At 39.3% G+C, this 14,760-nt stretch overlaps 1 protein-coding gene across 2 annotated transcripts in view; it reads right to left on the bottom strand.

Moving 5' to 3' along the window:
* The window catches only part of UTP20 (UTP20 small subunit processome component), a 114,532-nt gene that overhangs the window by 60,683 nt on the left and 39,089 nt on the right, over nucleotides 1–14,760 (bottom strand). For both annotated transcript variants that reach the window (XM_027071001.2, XM_015070865.3), the window contains exons 22-26: nucleotides 10,438–10,623; nucleotides 6,299–6,389; nucleotides 5,603–5,688; nucleotides 4,664–4,789; nucleotides 743–909 (exon numbers count right to left, since the gene is read on the bottom strand). In XM_027071001.2, coding sequence (XP_026926802.1) covers nucleotides 743–909; nucleotides 4,664–4,789; nucleotides 5,603–5,688; nucleotides 6,299–6,389; nucleotides 10,438–10,623 — 656 coding nt within the window. The remainder of the gene's footprint in view (nucleotides 1–742; nucleotides 910–4,663; nucleotides 4,790–5,602; nucleotides 5,689–6,298; nucleotides 6,390–10,437; nucleotides 10,624–14,760) is intronic.

The following is a 14,760-nucleotide window of genomic DNA, read 5'->3' as shown; positions in this document are numbered from 1 at the left end:
ATTAATAATAATTACTAACATTGCACACCAAAGAACAGACCACACAGCATTTCAACTCATTTTTATATACTTATTACATTCACTGCACTTAGACAGTGAGGTTGAGAACAGAGATTATTGAAAAGTGTCCAGGGTACAGGAGGTATTCAATTAATCACTACTCAATAGATGAATGACTTAGTGAATGACTAAATACCAAGACAACTGAAATTAATTCATCAGCATGCTTTAAGTTTCTAAGGAGAAACATATTCATTGTGTATGCGTAAGTACCATTTTTCAAATGGCCTAAATGCACAACAATCAAAATACATTATCTCTCCTTCCTTCCTTCCTTCCTTCCTTCCTTCCTTCCTTCCTTCCTTCCTTCTTTCCTTTAATTTAAAGATCTTATTTTTTCTAAGTAATCTCTACACCCAACGTGGGGTTTGAACTTACAACCCTGAGATCAAGAGTCACATGCTCCACCGACCGTGCCAGCCAGGCTCCCCCTGAAAAATACACATTTTCTAATCAGGGGCTTACTGACATATGGATGCTGACGACCCTCAGGATCAGTGTGAGCTTTGCTTAATTCAATCAAAATTTCAAATGAATTCCATTTCAGCCAAAAGTCTACCATCAAGACTGGGAGGAACAGTCCCATGAGAAAGATGTCCAAGAGCACAGGAGACTTAGCCTGAGACATCAGAAATCTACAGCAGACAACACACATTCAGAGTAGCAGGGAGTTGAGAGCTACCATTCTTGAAGTGCTTCACAGGTTCAAATAGCAGGTCCAAGAATGTCTCGATCTCCTCCGGTTTGGTCCCAGCAAGGAATCTCAGAACAATGGACATGCGGGTCCCTGAGGCAGATTTCCCCTGAGTTTTACTCCCAGTCTTATTCTTCATTCGGCCATACAAAATCCTAAAAAGTTAATTAAGAGAACATTATTTTCTTTGCACATTAATCCTAAAACATAATTCTAGTCATTTTGTTTTCCTAAAAGCCAAGAATAGCAAGTCAACGGACTTAAAAGGATATATTATAAAATAAGGAAAGATGAAAACAGAAATTAGTTATTTAACATATAAAAATTTAGAAGAACAACAACAAAAAACAAGGCTGAAGGAAGCAGGAGGAAGGAAATAATAAAGATAAAAGGCCAAAGGGTAGTTCTTTATAGGAAGAAAAAAGCAGTAAAATAGGCAAGCCAAAGGTATATCTAATCAAGGAAAAATGAAAACAATAATATATAGATTAAAAGGAAATAAGTGAATTCAACTCTAAGTAAAATAAGGAAACTGGCAAGATTTCAATTAAATCAGGAATTTCCTGGGCAAGAAAAAGCCAAAACACATAAGTAAGTGAAAGGAACTTAAGAAAACCTGAATAGAACAGTAATCATGAGTAAACATGGAACCTATACAGTTTTTCAGATGAATTTTTTAAACTGTCAAAGAAAACTAATTGCTATGCTATAAAGTTTCATAGCTGAGAGAAAGAAGGAACAGTCCTTTTTCATTTATGAAGGTGGTATAACTAAGATATTGAGTTGGGCTAGGAACAAAAATAAAATTATATACCACTCTTGCTTATAAACATAAAACCCATTTCTTTTTAAAAAAAATTTTAGTGTTTATTTTTGAGAGAGAGAGAGAGAGAACACATGTGCACACGCACAAGTGAGGGAGGGGCAGAGAGAGCAAGAGACACAGAATCCGAAGCAGGCTCTAGGCTCTGAGCTGTTAGCACATAGCCTGATGAGGGGCTCAAACTCACAAACTGTGATATCATGACCTGAGCAGAAGTCGAACATTCAACCAACTGAGCCACCCAGGTGCCTCATAATACTCATTTCTAATTACAGTATCCAGTAATGCATTAAAACAATATTAAAGCTAAATAAGAAGTATCCCAGAAATGCAAGACAGAATCACTAGCAAAACCTATTAGATTGGGGTGTTTTATACTCTTAAACATTTTTGAGGTCCCCAAAGAGCTTTTGTATGAGTTTTATCTATTGATATTTATCATAGTAGAAATTAAAATGGGTTACCATCAATAATATTTTTGATAAAAAATAATTTTATTTCCCAAATCTCTCCCCACCAAAACTTAATGAGTCTAGACTTACTTATATTTTTTTACTTATTTTCACATTTCTTTACTATCTTGCTTATTAGAAGATAACTGGATTTTCCTATCCGTTTCTGAATTCAATCAATTGCAACGTATTGTAGTTGAAGAAAATCCAGACTTTAAACAGATATGCAGGTGGGGAAAGGAAACATATTTTGTAAACTTTCAGATAATTCTTTTGTGATAACTGTGGATATTGCACTTTGATACTACACCAAACTTCAACAAGTGGTACTTTCCATTTTTTCTATTTTTTTAATTTTCTTTTTAATGTTTATTTATTCTTTGAGAGAGAGAGAGAGAGAGAGAGAGAGAGAGAGAATGAGCAGGGGAGGGGCAGAGAGAGGGAGGCACAGAATCCAAAGCAGGCTCCAGGCTCTGAGCTGTCAGCACAGAGCCTGATGCGGGGCTCGAACTCACAAACCGTAAGATCATGACCCAAGCTGAAGTCGGACACTTAACCAACTGAGCCACCCAGGCGCCCCAACAAGCGGTAGTTTCTTAAAGGCTAGTTGCATTTGGGGCGCCTGGGTGGCGCAGTCGGTTAAGCGTCCGACTTCAGCCAGGTCACGATCTCACGGTCCGGGAGTTCGAGCCCCGCGTCAGGCTCTGGGCTGATGGCTCAGAGCCTGGAGCCTGTTTCCGATTCTGTGTCTCCCTCTCTCTCTGCCCCTCCCCCGTTCATGCTCTCTCTCTGTCCCAAAAAAAAAAAAAAAAAAAAGTTGAAAAAAAAAAAGGCTAGTTGCAATGTGCAATCTGAAACATATTCATAAACTCTGTGATCTGTTACCTTAATCTCCATCTGTCTATCTTGCACTTTGAATGGATCTTTACCCACCAGTGATTCTGTAACACGCATCGGTAATTTGGAAAATAGGCCATTCGATGAGACAACCAGTATTCAGCAGAAGTGCTTTATGCACATTTCCTACTTTGTCATACACGACAATAAAAAGATGAGTACTCAAGGTTTAAGATTCACCAAGAACATTAATGAAACCAGGATTTTTTTTTTTTGTTTTAACTCCAGGTGTGTGGTAATGAAGAATGACTGGTACAGTTAGGAGGCACTGTCCTGATTAGTCGTGGGGCACCAGAAGTTGCTTCTGCCTCGTCAGCACAAATATCGGCATGCTGGGAAAAAGTAATGTCTTAGTAGTACTATGAAAAAAGTCTTAACCTCACAGACCGCCTGAGAGCATCTCAGCGACAGCCCCCGCCAAGAAGGGGCAGACTACACTTCAAGAAGGGCTGCTCTAGCAGCATTACTGTTAAATATGGCAGCAAGACAAGGATAACCACAACCACTACCACCACAGTTCATTCTTCTACTCTGTGTAGGTGATATGTAAATTTAAAAAACAGAAAAAATAAGGCTTGTTTGTTTTTACCATAAAAGACAAAATTAATTTGACTAACATTTACTACAGGCCATGGAGTACCTTCCGTCAGGGGAGACAAGTGATAAGAAAGAGGATATGCCGGACAATTATGAGGAAAAATAAAGCGAGGCAGGGGACTAAAGGGTGGTTAGAGGAAGGTGCGATTTTACACAAAGTGGTCGAGGAAGGCATCCTGACAACATGACATCGGAGAGAAGACTGAGTGAAGAAGAAGAGCTAGCCAACTTGTGTTGTGAGCACAGAGATGAGCAGGTCCACAGACTTGGAAGTGGGCTCTGAGGGGGGCAGTGAATGGAAACCATGTGGCTGGACAGGCAGGCTGCAGGGAGGTCATACCAGGCCCTCGAAGGAGGAGTGAGGACCTCCTACTTTATTTCGAGTAAAATGGAACCTTAAGGAGTTTTTTTTAAACAGCAGACTAATAATTTAATGACTGTTATTAACGATTACTTTTTCAACCAAGAAAATCCAATGAAAACTATTAAAATGAATATAACAAAGGTCTGTACTGTGGATGGTTACATTATCAACACCAAAAATCAATAGCTTTTATAATCATAATTAGTTACATACCAAATGAATGAATTATTTTTACTATTTTTCAATAAAATTTAGAGGAACACTGGATTTAATTTTAACATTATTATTAAAATAACTCCACGGCAAGATCTTTCTTTATGTTAGGGACAAAGTTTATTTTATATCTTATCTTAAAGTTTATTTATTTATTTTGAGAGAGAGAATGCAAGCAGGGGAAGGACAGAGAGGGGTGGGGGGGAATCCCAAGCAGGCTCCACACCACCACTGTGTGAGCCTATCGCGGGGCCTGAACTCACAAACCGTGAGATCACAATCTGAGCCGAGACCAAGAATTGGGACTCTTAAGCAACTGAGCCACCCAGATGCCCCAGGGACAAATTATTTTCAAGTAAGTTTCTATAACAATTTGACTTCTCCAAAAGGTCCAATTAAAAAAAAAAATCAAAATAAAATAAAAAGTGAAATATTCCATTATAATTGAAAAAATTACAACTGAAGGAATAATCATATGATTATAAATGAAAGAATCATAATACTCCATTCACAACTGTTTTTGTGATCAACTTAAAAAAATCAGTTGTAAACAGTATAAATACCTCATCAGAATGGGAAACAGATCTGCTCGGTGGGCTGTTTTCACTACTGCATTATCTTCAGAAATGCTAAAATGCACTATCTCTTCCTTAAAGCTTCGGTCTTCAAGCAATCTTTGTAAGTTTTCCCTTTAAAAATAGAATACAGCACAAATCATCATTTAATAATCAATGGTACCTTTAAAAAATGCAATATAGTACAGTAATCCAAAAAACTGTAACAGGTATTAAGAATACCCATATTGTGGTTGATATCCATAAAGGAAAATTTTCACAAAATGACAGGCTTTCAAATTTTATTTTTTTATTTTTTATTTATTTATTTTTTCAACGTTTTTTTATTTATTTTTGGGACAGAGAGAGACAGAGCATGAACGGGGGAGGGGCAGAGAGAGAGGGAGACACAGAATCGGAAACAGGCTCCAGGCTCTGAGCCATCAGCCCAGAGCCTGACGCGGGGCTCGAACTCACGGACCGTGAGATCGTGACCTGGCTGAAGTCGGATGCTTAACTGACTGCGCCATCCAGGCGCCCCAGGCTTTCAAATTTTAAAAGGTAAAAGTGACTATAAGGAAGTAACAGTCAATAACTCAGCTGTTTAAAAGAGATTCATACAAAAGCTTTCCTTAGTTCTTACAGAGAGTGATCATTATGATTCCCTGCGTAATCACCAAGATTTTGGCGTTACTGAAGCAACATGATATAACCTTCTCAACACATATCAATTAATATTCTCTTTCCTACCTTATTACTGATGAAGAATCACTCTTAACACACAAATATACTTTCAGTTTTCATTTATTACTTGAAAATAGCATTATGATTATGGTAGAAAAGAGGGAAATTTCCTAGGCCTTCAGAAAATTATTTTAGAAAGGCTCTCAGGTAGAAAGATAAAAATCAGCCAAAGAAACAGCATTTCTTTAGCTTCAAGTAACTTACCTGTAAGGGAGGATATGTGGATGCTTATATGTCATTATACAATCCAGGGTTATTTTCTGCACCATTTGATCCTGATGTAGCAACAGCTAAGAATGATATTTTATAGAATAAATTAATGAAGTCACATATACCATGGGAAGTTATATGTGAGTTATGGGCAGAATGAAGATAAATTCTGCTGAAATCATATAAGTCTCCCGTTAAGAAACATCCAAATGAAAAAAGGAAATTTTGTTTCCCCTTATGGCCTAGAATGACAACCAATGCTTACTCAGCTTCTGGCATTAAATTTCGTCTACAATCTTTTCTGTAACTGAAGATCATATATTGTGACTGCAACAGATTCTTATTCCAACTATCAGCTTTCACTCAATCTAACAGATCCAGATTCCAGCACTCCGTAAGACCAATTTATGTAAAAGGAAAAGTAGCTAGCTTCTTTTGGCACAAACCCATTGTTAATACAGCTGATCAATGTTACCCAAGATGTCTTTAATACCAACAAAATCAGTACTGTCTAAAACTGTTTCTCAAGATACAGAAAATAATTATTAACTTTTAAAACATTGTACTGGAAAGGTAGACATAGGCCCTATTTATTAACAATTATTAAAAACCTAAAAGTTATTCTGATAAAGTAAATGACAAGAGAAAATTTCACAAAGAATTATAGTGGCAAGAATTTATTTTACTTACCTGAAGATACAGGTCATATAATTTGGATTCTAGATATAAGGCTCGTGGATTTGAAAACTTTGAGAAAACTTGCAAATGAGCAATTAACTGCCTAAAAACACAAAAAACAAAAACCACAGGCAACATAGAATTAAAGAACAGAGATTTTCTTAAGATGATAGTGCTCACCAATTTTAGTCTCTCTGACAACTATGCCAAACACCTTGACTATGGTTTCACTGTTAACTCACAAACAAGTTTTAATTATTTGCATTTAGGAAATTATTCTACAGAAATTCTCAATCTCACGCAGGCCTTCCTTTGAAATCTAGGCTCTCCCCCAGAAAATCATTCAGGATATGCTTCGAATGGTTTAAATTAACCAAACATGGGAAGTAATCAAACAGCAATACATTGCAAAGTTGAACACAGGTAATTTCTGAAATGATTCCTTGTCTAGTTTCGATGCAGTAGACAAGAAGGTGGTGAAATATAATCTTCCTCACTTTCATAAAACATGAACACTGATGTCAGGAAACAGAAGTCCATGTTTGGGTAACCACGACTCTTGGTTACCAAGAAGGAGTAAGAAAGAACAATATTCTGTGGTCAAAAGTTAAATATGGATATGGGACTGCCTCCAAGCCGCTTAGATCATCCACTACATCCAATAAAAGAGGCTGAGAAGAGAGCTCAGTGACTCGCTCAACTTCCTAATCCATAGGCTTCATGAGGCTTAAAAAAATTTTTTTTTCTTAATGTTTGTTTGAGAGAGAGACAGAGAGAGAGCACGAGAGCAGGAGGGGCAGAGACAGAGAGGGAGACACAGAATCTGAAGCAGGCTCCAGGCTCTGAGCTGTCAGCACAGAGCCCGACGTGAGGCTCCAACTTGGGAACAGTGAGATCATGACCTGAGTCGAAGTTGGACACTTCGAATGAGCCACCCAGGTGCCCCAATGAGGCTTTAAAATAGTACTTGGGAAACAAACTGTTTTCTCTCTCTGTATAATTTATAAGCTGTATAGGGCTTAAAAAAAAAACCTGAATGAACAAACGTTCCGATTTGAAGAGGTTTTATCTGCCTATTTCAAGACTAAAAGCAGGGATAAGTGAAGAGAGATAGAAACCATGCTGCACAGGTGATGCTGACTTTGGGGAAAGCGACTTAATGTTTCAGAGTCTCAGTTTCCTCATCCAGGCAAAGATACCACCTCCTGGATTTCCTGCAAGGATTGAACCAAACTTGTGGGGACTCTGCTCCTAAGAGTTTAGTAAACAGTGCTCCTCCTCTGCTCCCAGGCAAAAGAATGCAAAACTGTAAAAGTCCTACGGGACTCTATTAACAGAGAAAGTAATCTTGAAGTTAGGACCTCTTTACATATTATGGAGAAATGGGGATAAGGGTAGCACTCGTGCTTACATTTAGCTTCCATACCTGTGATGGTTACTCTTATGTGTCCACCTGTCTAAATTACAGCAGTCAGTTATGTAATGAAACACTAATCTAGGTGTTGCAAGTATTTTGTAGATGTTGACAAAATCAGTTGGCTTTAAATAAAGGAGACTACCCTCAATAATGTGGATCGGACTCATTCAATGAGGCCTTAAGAGCAAAAACAGGTATTTCTCAGAGAAGGAATTCTGCCATAAAATTGTGACATAGAAATCCCAGTCTATGAATTTTGTGCTCAAGACTATAGCACCAAATCTTGCCTAAGTTTCTAGCTTGCCATCTTGCCCTACAAATTCTGGACCTGCTGGCTCCCATAATCACATGAGCCAATTCGTTAAAATAAATCTTTACACACACACACACACACACACACACACACACACACACCCCTTCATTCTGTTGGTCTGCTTCTCTAGAGAAGTCTGATACAATGTCCATATATACTTATCACTGAGCCCTTCCTTACAGTTTTACAAATAAACTTTTAAAATTTTCCTTGAAAATATCTACTCCTTCCCCCCAACATGTATTATTTTTTTATGCTCCATGTGGCCTTAAAGAGCCAAAGAAAACAGGAACCAATTTGTATGTTCTCAATAAATACTTGCTAGCAAGGGCCATGTTCCATGAAGGATTACAAACTCGGGACTATGAATTTATTGAGATGACACAGGAATGTGAGTACCAATTTACTCAAATTTTCTTTTCCTTTTTTTTTTTTTTTAAGTTGGCTCCACAACCAGTGTGGAGCCCAGTGAGGGGCTTGAACTCACAACACTGACATCATTGAACTGAAATCAAGAGTCAGATGCTTAACTGACCTAACCACCCAGGCGTCCCCCTCACATTTTAACTGGTGTATGTTAGCAATATTCTAAGTTTGGCTACAGGGGGCAGAAAAATTAAGACGTGAACCTTATCCTTAAAAGACATTCTGATTTATATGGCAGATCTATAAAAAATTCATTAATATCCAAGGCAAGGAGAAGCACCATGATAGAGGCATGAAATGGCTGTTCTGAGTCTGAAGCTGAGTTAAGAGAACTTTCAGTTTAAAAGACAGGACAAGCTTCTGTAAAGAAGTAGCACAGAACAGTTTCTGGAAGCATGAGTAGAATTTCAGTTGGCAGGTGTGAGGCAAGGGCACAGCAGAAAGAGGGGAGGACACAGCAAAGGTCCAGAGGTAAGAAAGAAAGAGGTATGACTGGATAAGTAGCTTATTCATTTATTCAACAAAGAAATACGAGGACTAATCTTTTGCTAGCTGTGTGCTGAGGATACGAAGAAGAAAACAGCAATCTTGGTCTTGGAGAAAGTAGTAGGGGACAGAACGCTCAGAGTTATGAGAAGGCAGAAACAAAAGGAACTAGTTTCAGGAAGCATGGCCACACTCTTTCTTGCCCCTATGCTTTATACACTATCTCATTCATTCATTCATTCATTTTGAGAGAGAGAGAGAGAGAGAGAGAGAGAGAGAGAGAGAGAACACAGGGGAGGAGGGGCAAAAAGAGAGAGGGGGAGGGGGGAGAGGAGAGAGGGAGGGAGGAAGAGAGAGGGAAAGAGAGACAGAGAGAGAGAGAGAGAGAGAGAGAGAGAGAGAGAGAGAGAGAATCCCAAGCAGGCTCTGCACTGTCAGCAAAGAGCCAGATGCAGGGCTCGAACTCACCAACTCAGGTGAGATCATGATGTGAGTCGAAATCAAGAGTCAGACACTTGACTGACTGAGCCACCCAGGCGCTCTCACACTATTTCCGTTAGCTGCCAAGTCCTTCCCTGCCCTAGCTGCCCAGCAGGCTTTCTTTCATCTTTCAGCTTCAGTGGGGCCTCTCCTTTGTAACAATCTTCTCTTTGTGATAGAATTAAGTCATTTTTCACTATGATCCTAGAACTCAGTTTTTGTCGTTGTTTTTGGATTTGTCCTGCCCTAAAACTCCTTTAAAAATACTTCTTCTATAAAAAAATTTGACCAGGCATTAGACTGTGCTTCCTGTGTAGTTTTGAAGCCCAGCACTTCACAAAATGCACTCAGAACAGCTGCTGAATGAACCAATAAAAGGCTCGTGGGAAGACTGAATAGGCAGATCAGTTTGTGATTTATAAAGTGCTAAAATAACACGGTAGCACCAATACACTGGATCCTTGCAGCCTCAATGCAGACAGTCTTCAAGGAAGCTGCAGTAACTTCTGAAAGCCTGATCACTTATACTTTTTCTGAGGTTTCTTAACAATTTACGTAAGTGAACACCCCAGATGACAGGAAAGAGAATGTAATGGGGGCAAGGGGTAGGGACAAGTCAAAAGGCAAAAGCGCTGACAGATTTATAAGAGATGTTCCATTACGTGTTCCCCTAGCACACAAAATAACACCCTGGTGCCATGAGAGTGAAGGGCAAAGATCAAAGAGCATTCAACCACTCGAGGACCAATGCTCTTGTCGATAAAAAGCACTTATGATTAGATGACCCCCAAAATCCCGACAACTCAAGTCAGGGGCAAAATAAGTAATAATAAGCAACCAAAAAACTCAGAAAACTGGCAGGTTTCTTTGGGCTGCAAAAAAAAATCGCAAGGTGACGCAGCACTTCTCTGAGTAATTATCTGGGTGGTTCGTCTGGTCCAAGGCTATGTCACACTTAGGCCATCAGAGGTCTCTTCCCGTTTCTCCCAGAACCCTGGATCTGTGATCTTCCAGCAATGTTGAACTTACTTTGCTGCAGCTCTTCTGGTCTTTTTCTTCTGTGAGGGCTCACCCATGGGCACCGCTTCTTCCTCCAGCTCTTCGTCATCTCCAGCATCGGGTTCCTCTTCAGTCTCCTCCGCGGCCACCCCTTTCCCTTTCCTGCGCAGATCCTGGGTGGGAGCGACCTGCAGGTCTGCTGGGTAATACTCGTTGCTACAGTAGAAAGAGATGAAGTGGAGTTGTCCTAATTCCGTTTGTGACAGATGGATGTACGTCCACGGTTCAGAGTCACACAATGAAGAGTCACCAGGGGCACCTTAGCCAAACCTCCTCACATTATTCTTTCTTATTCAGCCCCTCTTAAGTACCTGGTTTGGCAAACCTACCATTAATTGCAGTTACACTTTTAAAATCCCACTGTTACACTGTTAAAAATATTTGAAAAATCTCTTTTGGCCTGAGCTGAAATCAGTCTCTCTGTCTCTGGAACCGTAACTGGGGGAGGTGGGTATAGGGGTGGATTTTACTAAATAAGGAAAGCATAGCACTAAGACCATGCCAGTCACTTTCATCCAGACCCACTGTACTTTGCCAATGTCCTTTTGCAAATATAGTGCCACAGCAAAATTCAGTCCTCTGGACGTGGTCTGGTAAGACAGGTGGACTGTCAACTCCATTGCTTTCAGGGGCAGACACAGCATGACACAGACTCAAACTGACTGTCCAGGTAATGAAAATCACAAAGTATTTGTGTTTTGCCTCTTTAAACTAAGCTTATCCAATTCCTATTCACGTTTGTTTTTATTTAGATTCCATCCCTTTAATTTTGGTCTGATATTTGAAGTAACTAATATTATCTTGAAGGCTGCCACAGAGTGCGTTGCTTTTGAGTCATTTTAATTCCATCATCCAACAACTTGTTCATTTGTGGTCTGTTTTGTGCATGGACGGCACTGGGCTACAGACACAAGGAAATCGATCAGACAGGCTTTAAAGTCTGCACTCAAAAATACACTGATAAAATAACATGTTTGAGGGTAGCACCCTCCCAGCACACCTGGAAGACACTCCAGGTCAACACACGTTAAACTCCAGGTGAATACACAAAACTAGCCCTGGAGAGCTGGGACACTTTACTATAGTCAACTCTGTATTTTCAGCCAGCAGGATCTAGCACTTGATACCTACCAGGCAGACGAATAAACAAAATGAACAAGGTTGCTGTGTCGGTTACAAACCATACCATCATCTACTGAACAGCACCCCCACTATAATCCCAACACTCAGTTAACCATATAGAACATAAATTTTAAACTATATCTCCATGCACAGCATGTTCACTAGTGTTTGTTAAGTAAGATAACTCACACGGAGCACTCACAAGAGTGCTTCTAGCACACAGCAGGGACTCTTTAGATGTCACCTGTTATCAAGGTATTGTCATTGTTAGTCACTCCTGCCTCTGGTTTGGTTCTTCTCAAAGAATGTTTGTTTACAAGGGATTCACAAATTAGTTCTAACACTGAATTGTTGGAAACATATTTAGAAATGTAAATTTCTAGTAAAAAAAATAAAATAAAAAGCCCATAATATATTTCAAAGTCAAAATGAAAGGTGACATTTGCATTTTCCATTAGTTTGGATCATCTATAAAAGTATTTGCCACAGGTAATCCTTGCCAACTAATGTTAAATATTTTTTAAATTGTGTATCTTTTAAAAAAATATTGTGTATCTATAGTCTCTAAGTCTTCTTAAACTCAGAAATGACATCTTACAGGCTCCTCTCTCCATCCCCAGGAATCTATTAGTAATCCCTTTCTTTCTTTAGGGAAAAATTTAGAAAATTAACAGAGCAGGAAATTTATTTCCTGTTAACACCATTAGTACTTGCTTCCATATGTATAGCTCTTTGTAGCACACAAAACAACTGATAAACATTATTTTATATGATCTTCAAAACAAGGCAGGGAAGCTAAGTATCGTTTTCATGCTATAAATAAATTGAAGCCTGAAGAATTAGGTGAAAAAATCATTACTCTTCCACCATGGAACCTACTGACCTGCCTGAATCTTTGTTTGTAACCTGTGCCAGAATGAATTATTCATATAAACTTTTCTACTTATGCACTGGATCCTATCTTAACTATTCAAAGACATGACTCCAGCAATTTTATTCCCTCTCTTACATTACAAATTTTCCCTCCTTTCTGGATCATTCACAACACCAGCATTACACACAGGTGCGCTGTTTATATCTTAAACAGCAACCTACTAACAGCAGCTCTCTCCACTCCCACATCACCCTCCACCTGTCTGCTTCTTTTTTACAAGAACTATCCACACTTGCTGTTTTCATTTTTAGTTCTGTTTCCTTTTAAGCTCATTTTAATCAGGCTTTCATCCCTACCAGGTTAACCAAAACAACTCTTGTTAAGATGCCTTCTAAAGCCAATGATCAATTCTTATGCTTTATCTGACTGACATCTCAGATATGTATGATCCAACTAATTACTCCCTCTTCAAAATGCTTTCTTTACGTGGCACCTGGGATGCTACATGGTCTTGGTTCTTCTCTCATTCTTTCTGGCTTCCTTTGCTGGCTCCTTATCTCCCAACTTCTAAATCTCAGCTATCAGTCCTTGGAAGTCTTCTCTCTCTACATTTACACCTTAGGGGTAGCTTCATTCCTGGTCTCACGATTTAAAAATCATGTGTATACTGATGATTCTCAATTTATAATCTTTAGGCCAAACCTTTCCCTCCAACTTTAAACTTCAAATTCAACTGCCTATTCAACATCCCTACTTAGATGGCTATTCAGTATCCCAAACATAACACCTAGAAAAATGAATTCCTGATCTGCAAACCTGTGCTTTCCTCCCAATCTCAGTAAATGGTGACTCTCTTCTTCCAGTTGCTCAGCTCAAAACCTTGGAGACATCCCCAATTCCTCCCCTTTCACCTTCCTGTACCAACATTCCTCCTTTTCCCCCAAACACTTACACATCTGATCTGTTGGCTGACCAAATTGCACAGGCTGTTCTAAGTGTAATCCCCCCCAAATATATTTTACTGACTTGAAATCTTTCCAAGAATATGCAGAATTCAACCACTCCTCATCAGCTGTACTACTACAACCTTGGTCAAGTCACCCACATTTCTTGCCGGACTTTATAATCTCTGAAGCTGGTCTATCTGCTCTGACCGACCCACAGTCTATTCTTGACATGACAGCTAGAAAAATCCTTAAGAAATCTTAAGTCATGTCACCTCTGTTTAAACCTTCTGATGTCTTTCCATTTCACTAACAGAAAAAAAACAAGTCCTTTACCGTCACTTGAAGGCCCTACACAATTTGGTCTCCTGTTAAGTTTTTGGCCTAATCTTTACTATTTTCTCCCAGGGTCACTGCTATAGCCATTCAGACTTTCTTGCTGTTCTTTGAACAAGCCAAGCATGCTGTGGTTTGTAGCCTGCTTAAGTTACACATATGACACTTTCCCATATAATGAAATACTACTATAAAACATACTCTTCGTTGATGATTAGTCCTGTTCTGTACATCACATCCCGTATCTTTAGAGTTTTAAAGTCATCCAACTAACTACTCAAAACAAAACAATGCTCCAGAAAGTTGTTATTCTGTAGTAACATACAAAGTACATTCCCCCTCAGCATCCTAGGAAACATAAGCAGGCTGACAACACAGTGGCTGGGGCTGGGTTTCTGGAAAACACGTTAAAGCCCCAAGAAAGGCAATGAAACAACAAGGCAAAAAATAACAAGGCCTTTGTATGCTAATCTAATTCAACAAGCCTTTCTTATTTTGTAACCTGCAATTAAAAAAAATTTTTTTTAATGTTTATTTATTTTTGAGACAGAGAGAGACAGAGCATGAACAGGGGAGGGGCACAGAGAGAAGGAGACACAGAATCCAAAGCAGGCTCCGGGCTCCAAGCTGTCAGCACAGAGCCGGATGCGGGGCTCGAACTCACGGACTGTGAAACCATGACCTGAGCTGAAGTTGGATGTTTAACCGACTGAGCCACCCAGGCGCCCCTGTAACCGGAATTTTTATTTTTATATTTTTTAATTTAAAATAAAAAAAATTTTAATGTTTATTTTTGAGAGAGAGCGAGAGAGACAGACAGAGAGAGAGGGAGACACAGAATCCAAAGCAGGCTCCAGGCTCTGAGCTATCAGCCCAGAGCCTAATGTGGGGCTCAAACCCATGAACCATGAGATTGTGACCTGAGCCGAAGTCAGACACTTAACCAACTGAGCCACCTAGTTGCCCCTATAATTTTTTTTTAACCTGGAATTTTTATTAACACCATTTGTGGCATGG

This window comes from Acinonyx jubatus, chromosome B4 (assembly GCF_027475565.1).
Source record: "Acinonyx jubatus isolate Ajub_Pintada_27869175 chromosome B4, VMU_Ajub_asm_v1.0, whole genome shotgun sequence".
Lineage (NCBI taxonomy): Eukaryota > Metazoa > Chordata > Mammalia > Carnivora > Felidae > Acinonyx > Acinonyx jubatus.
This window is presented reverse-complemented; position numbering and strand designations above follow the sequence as displayed.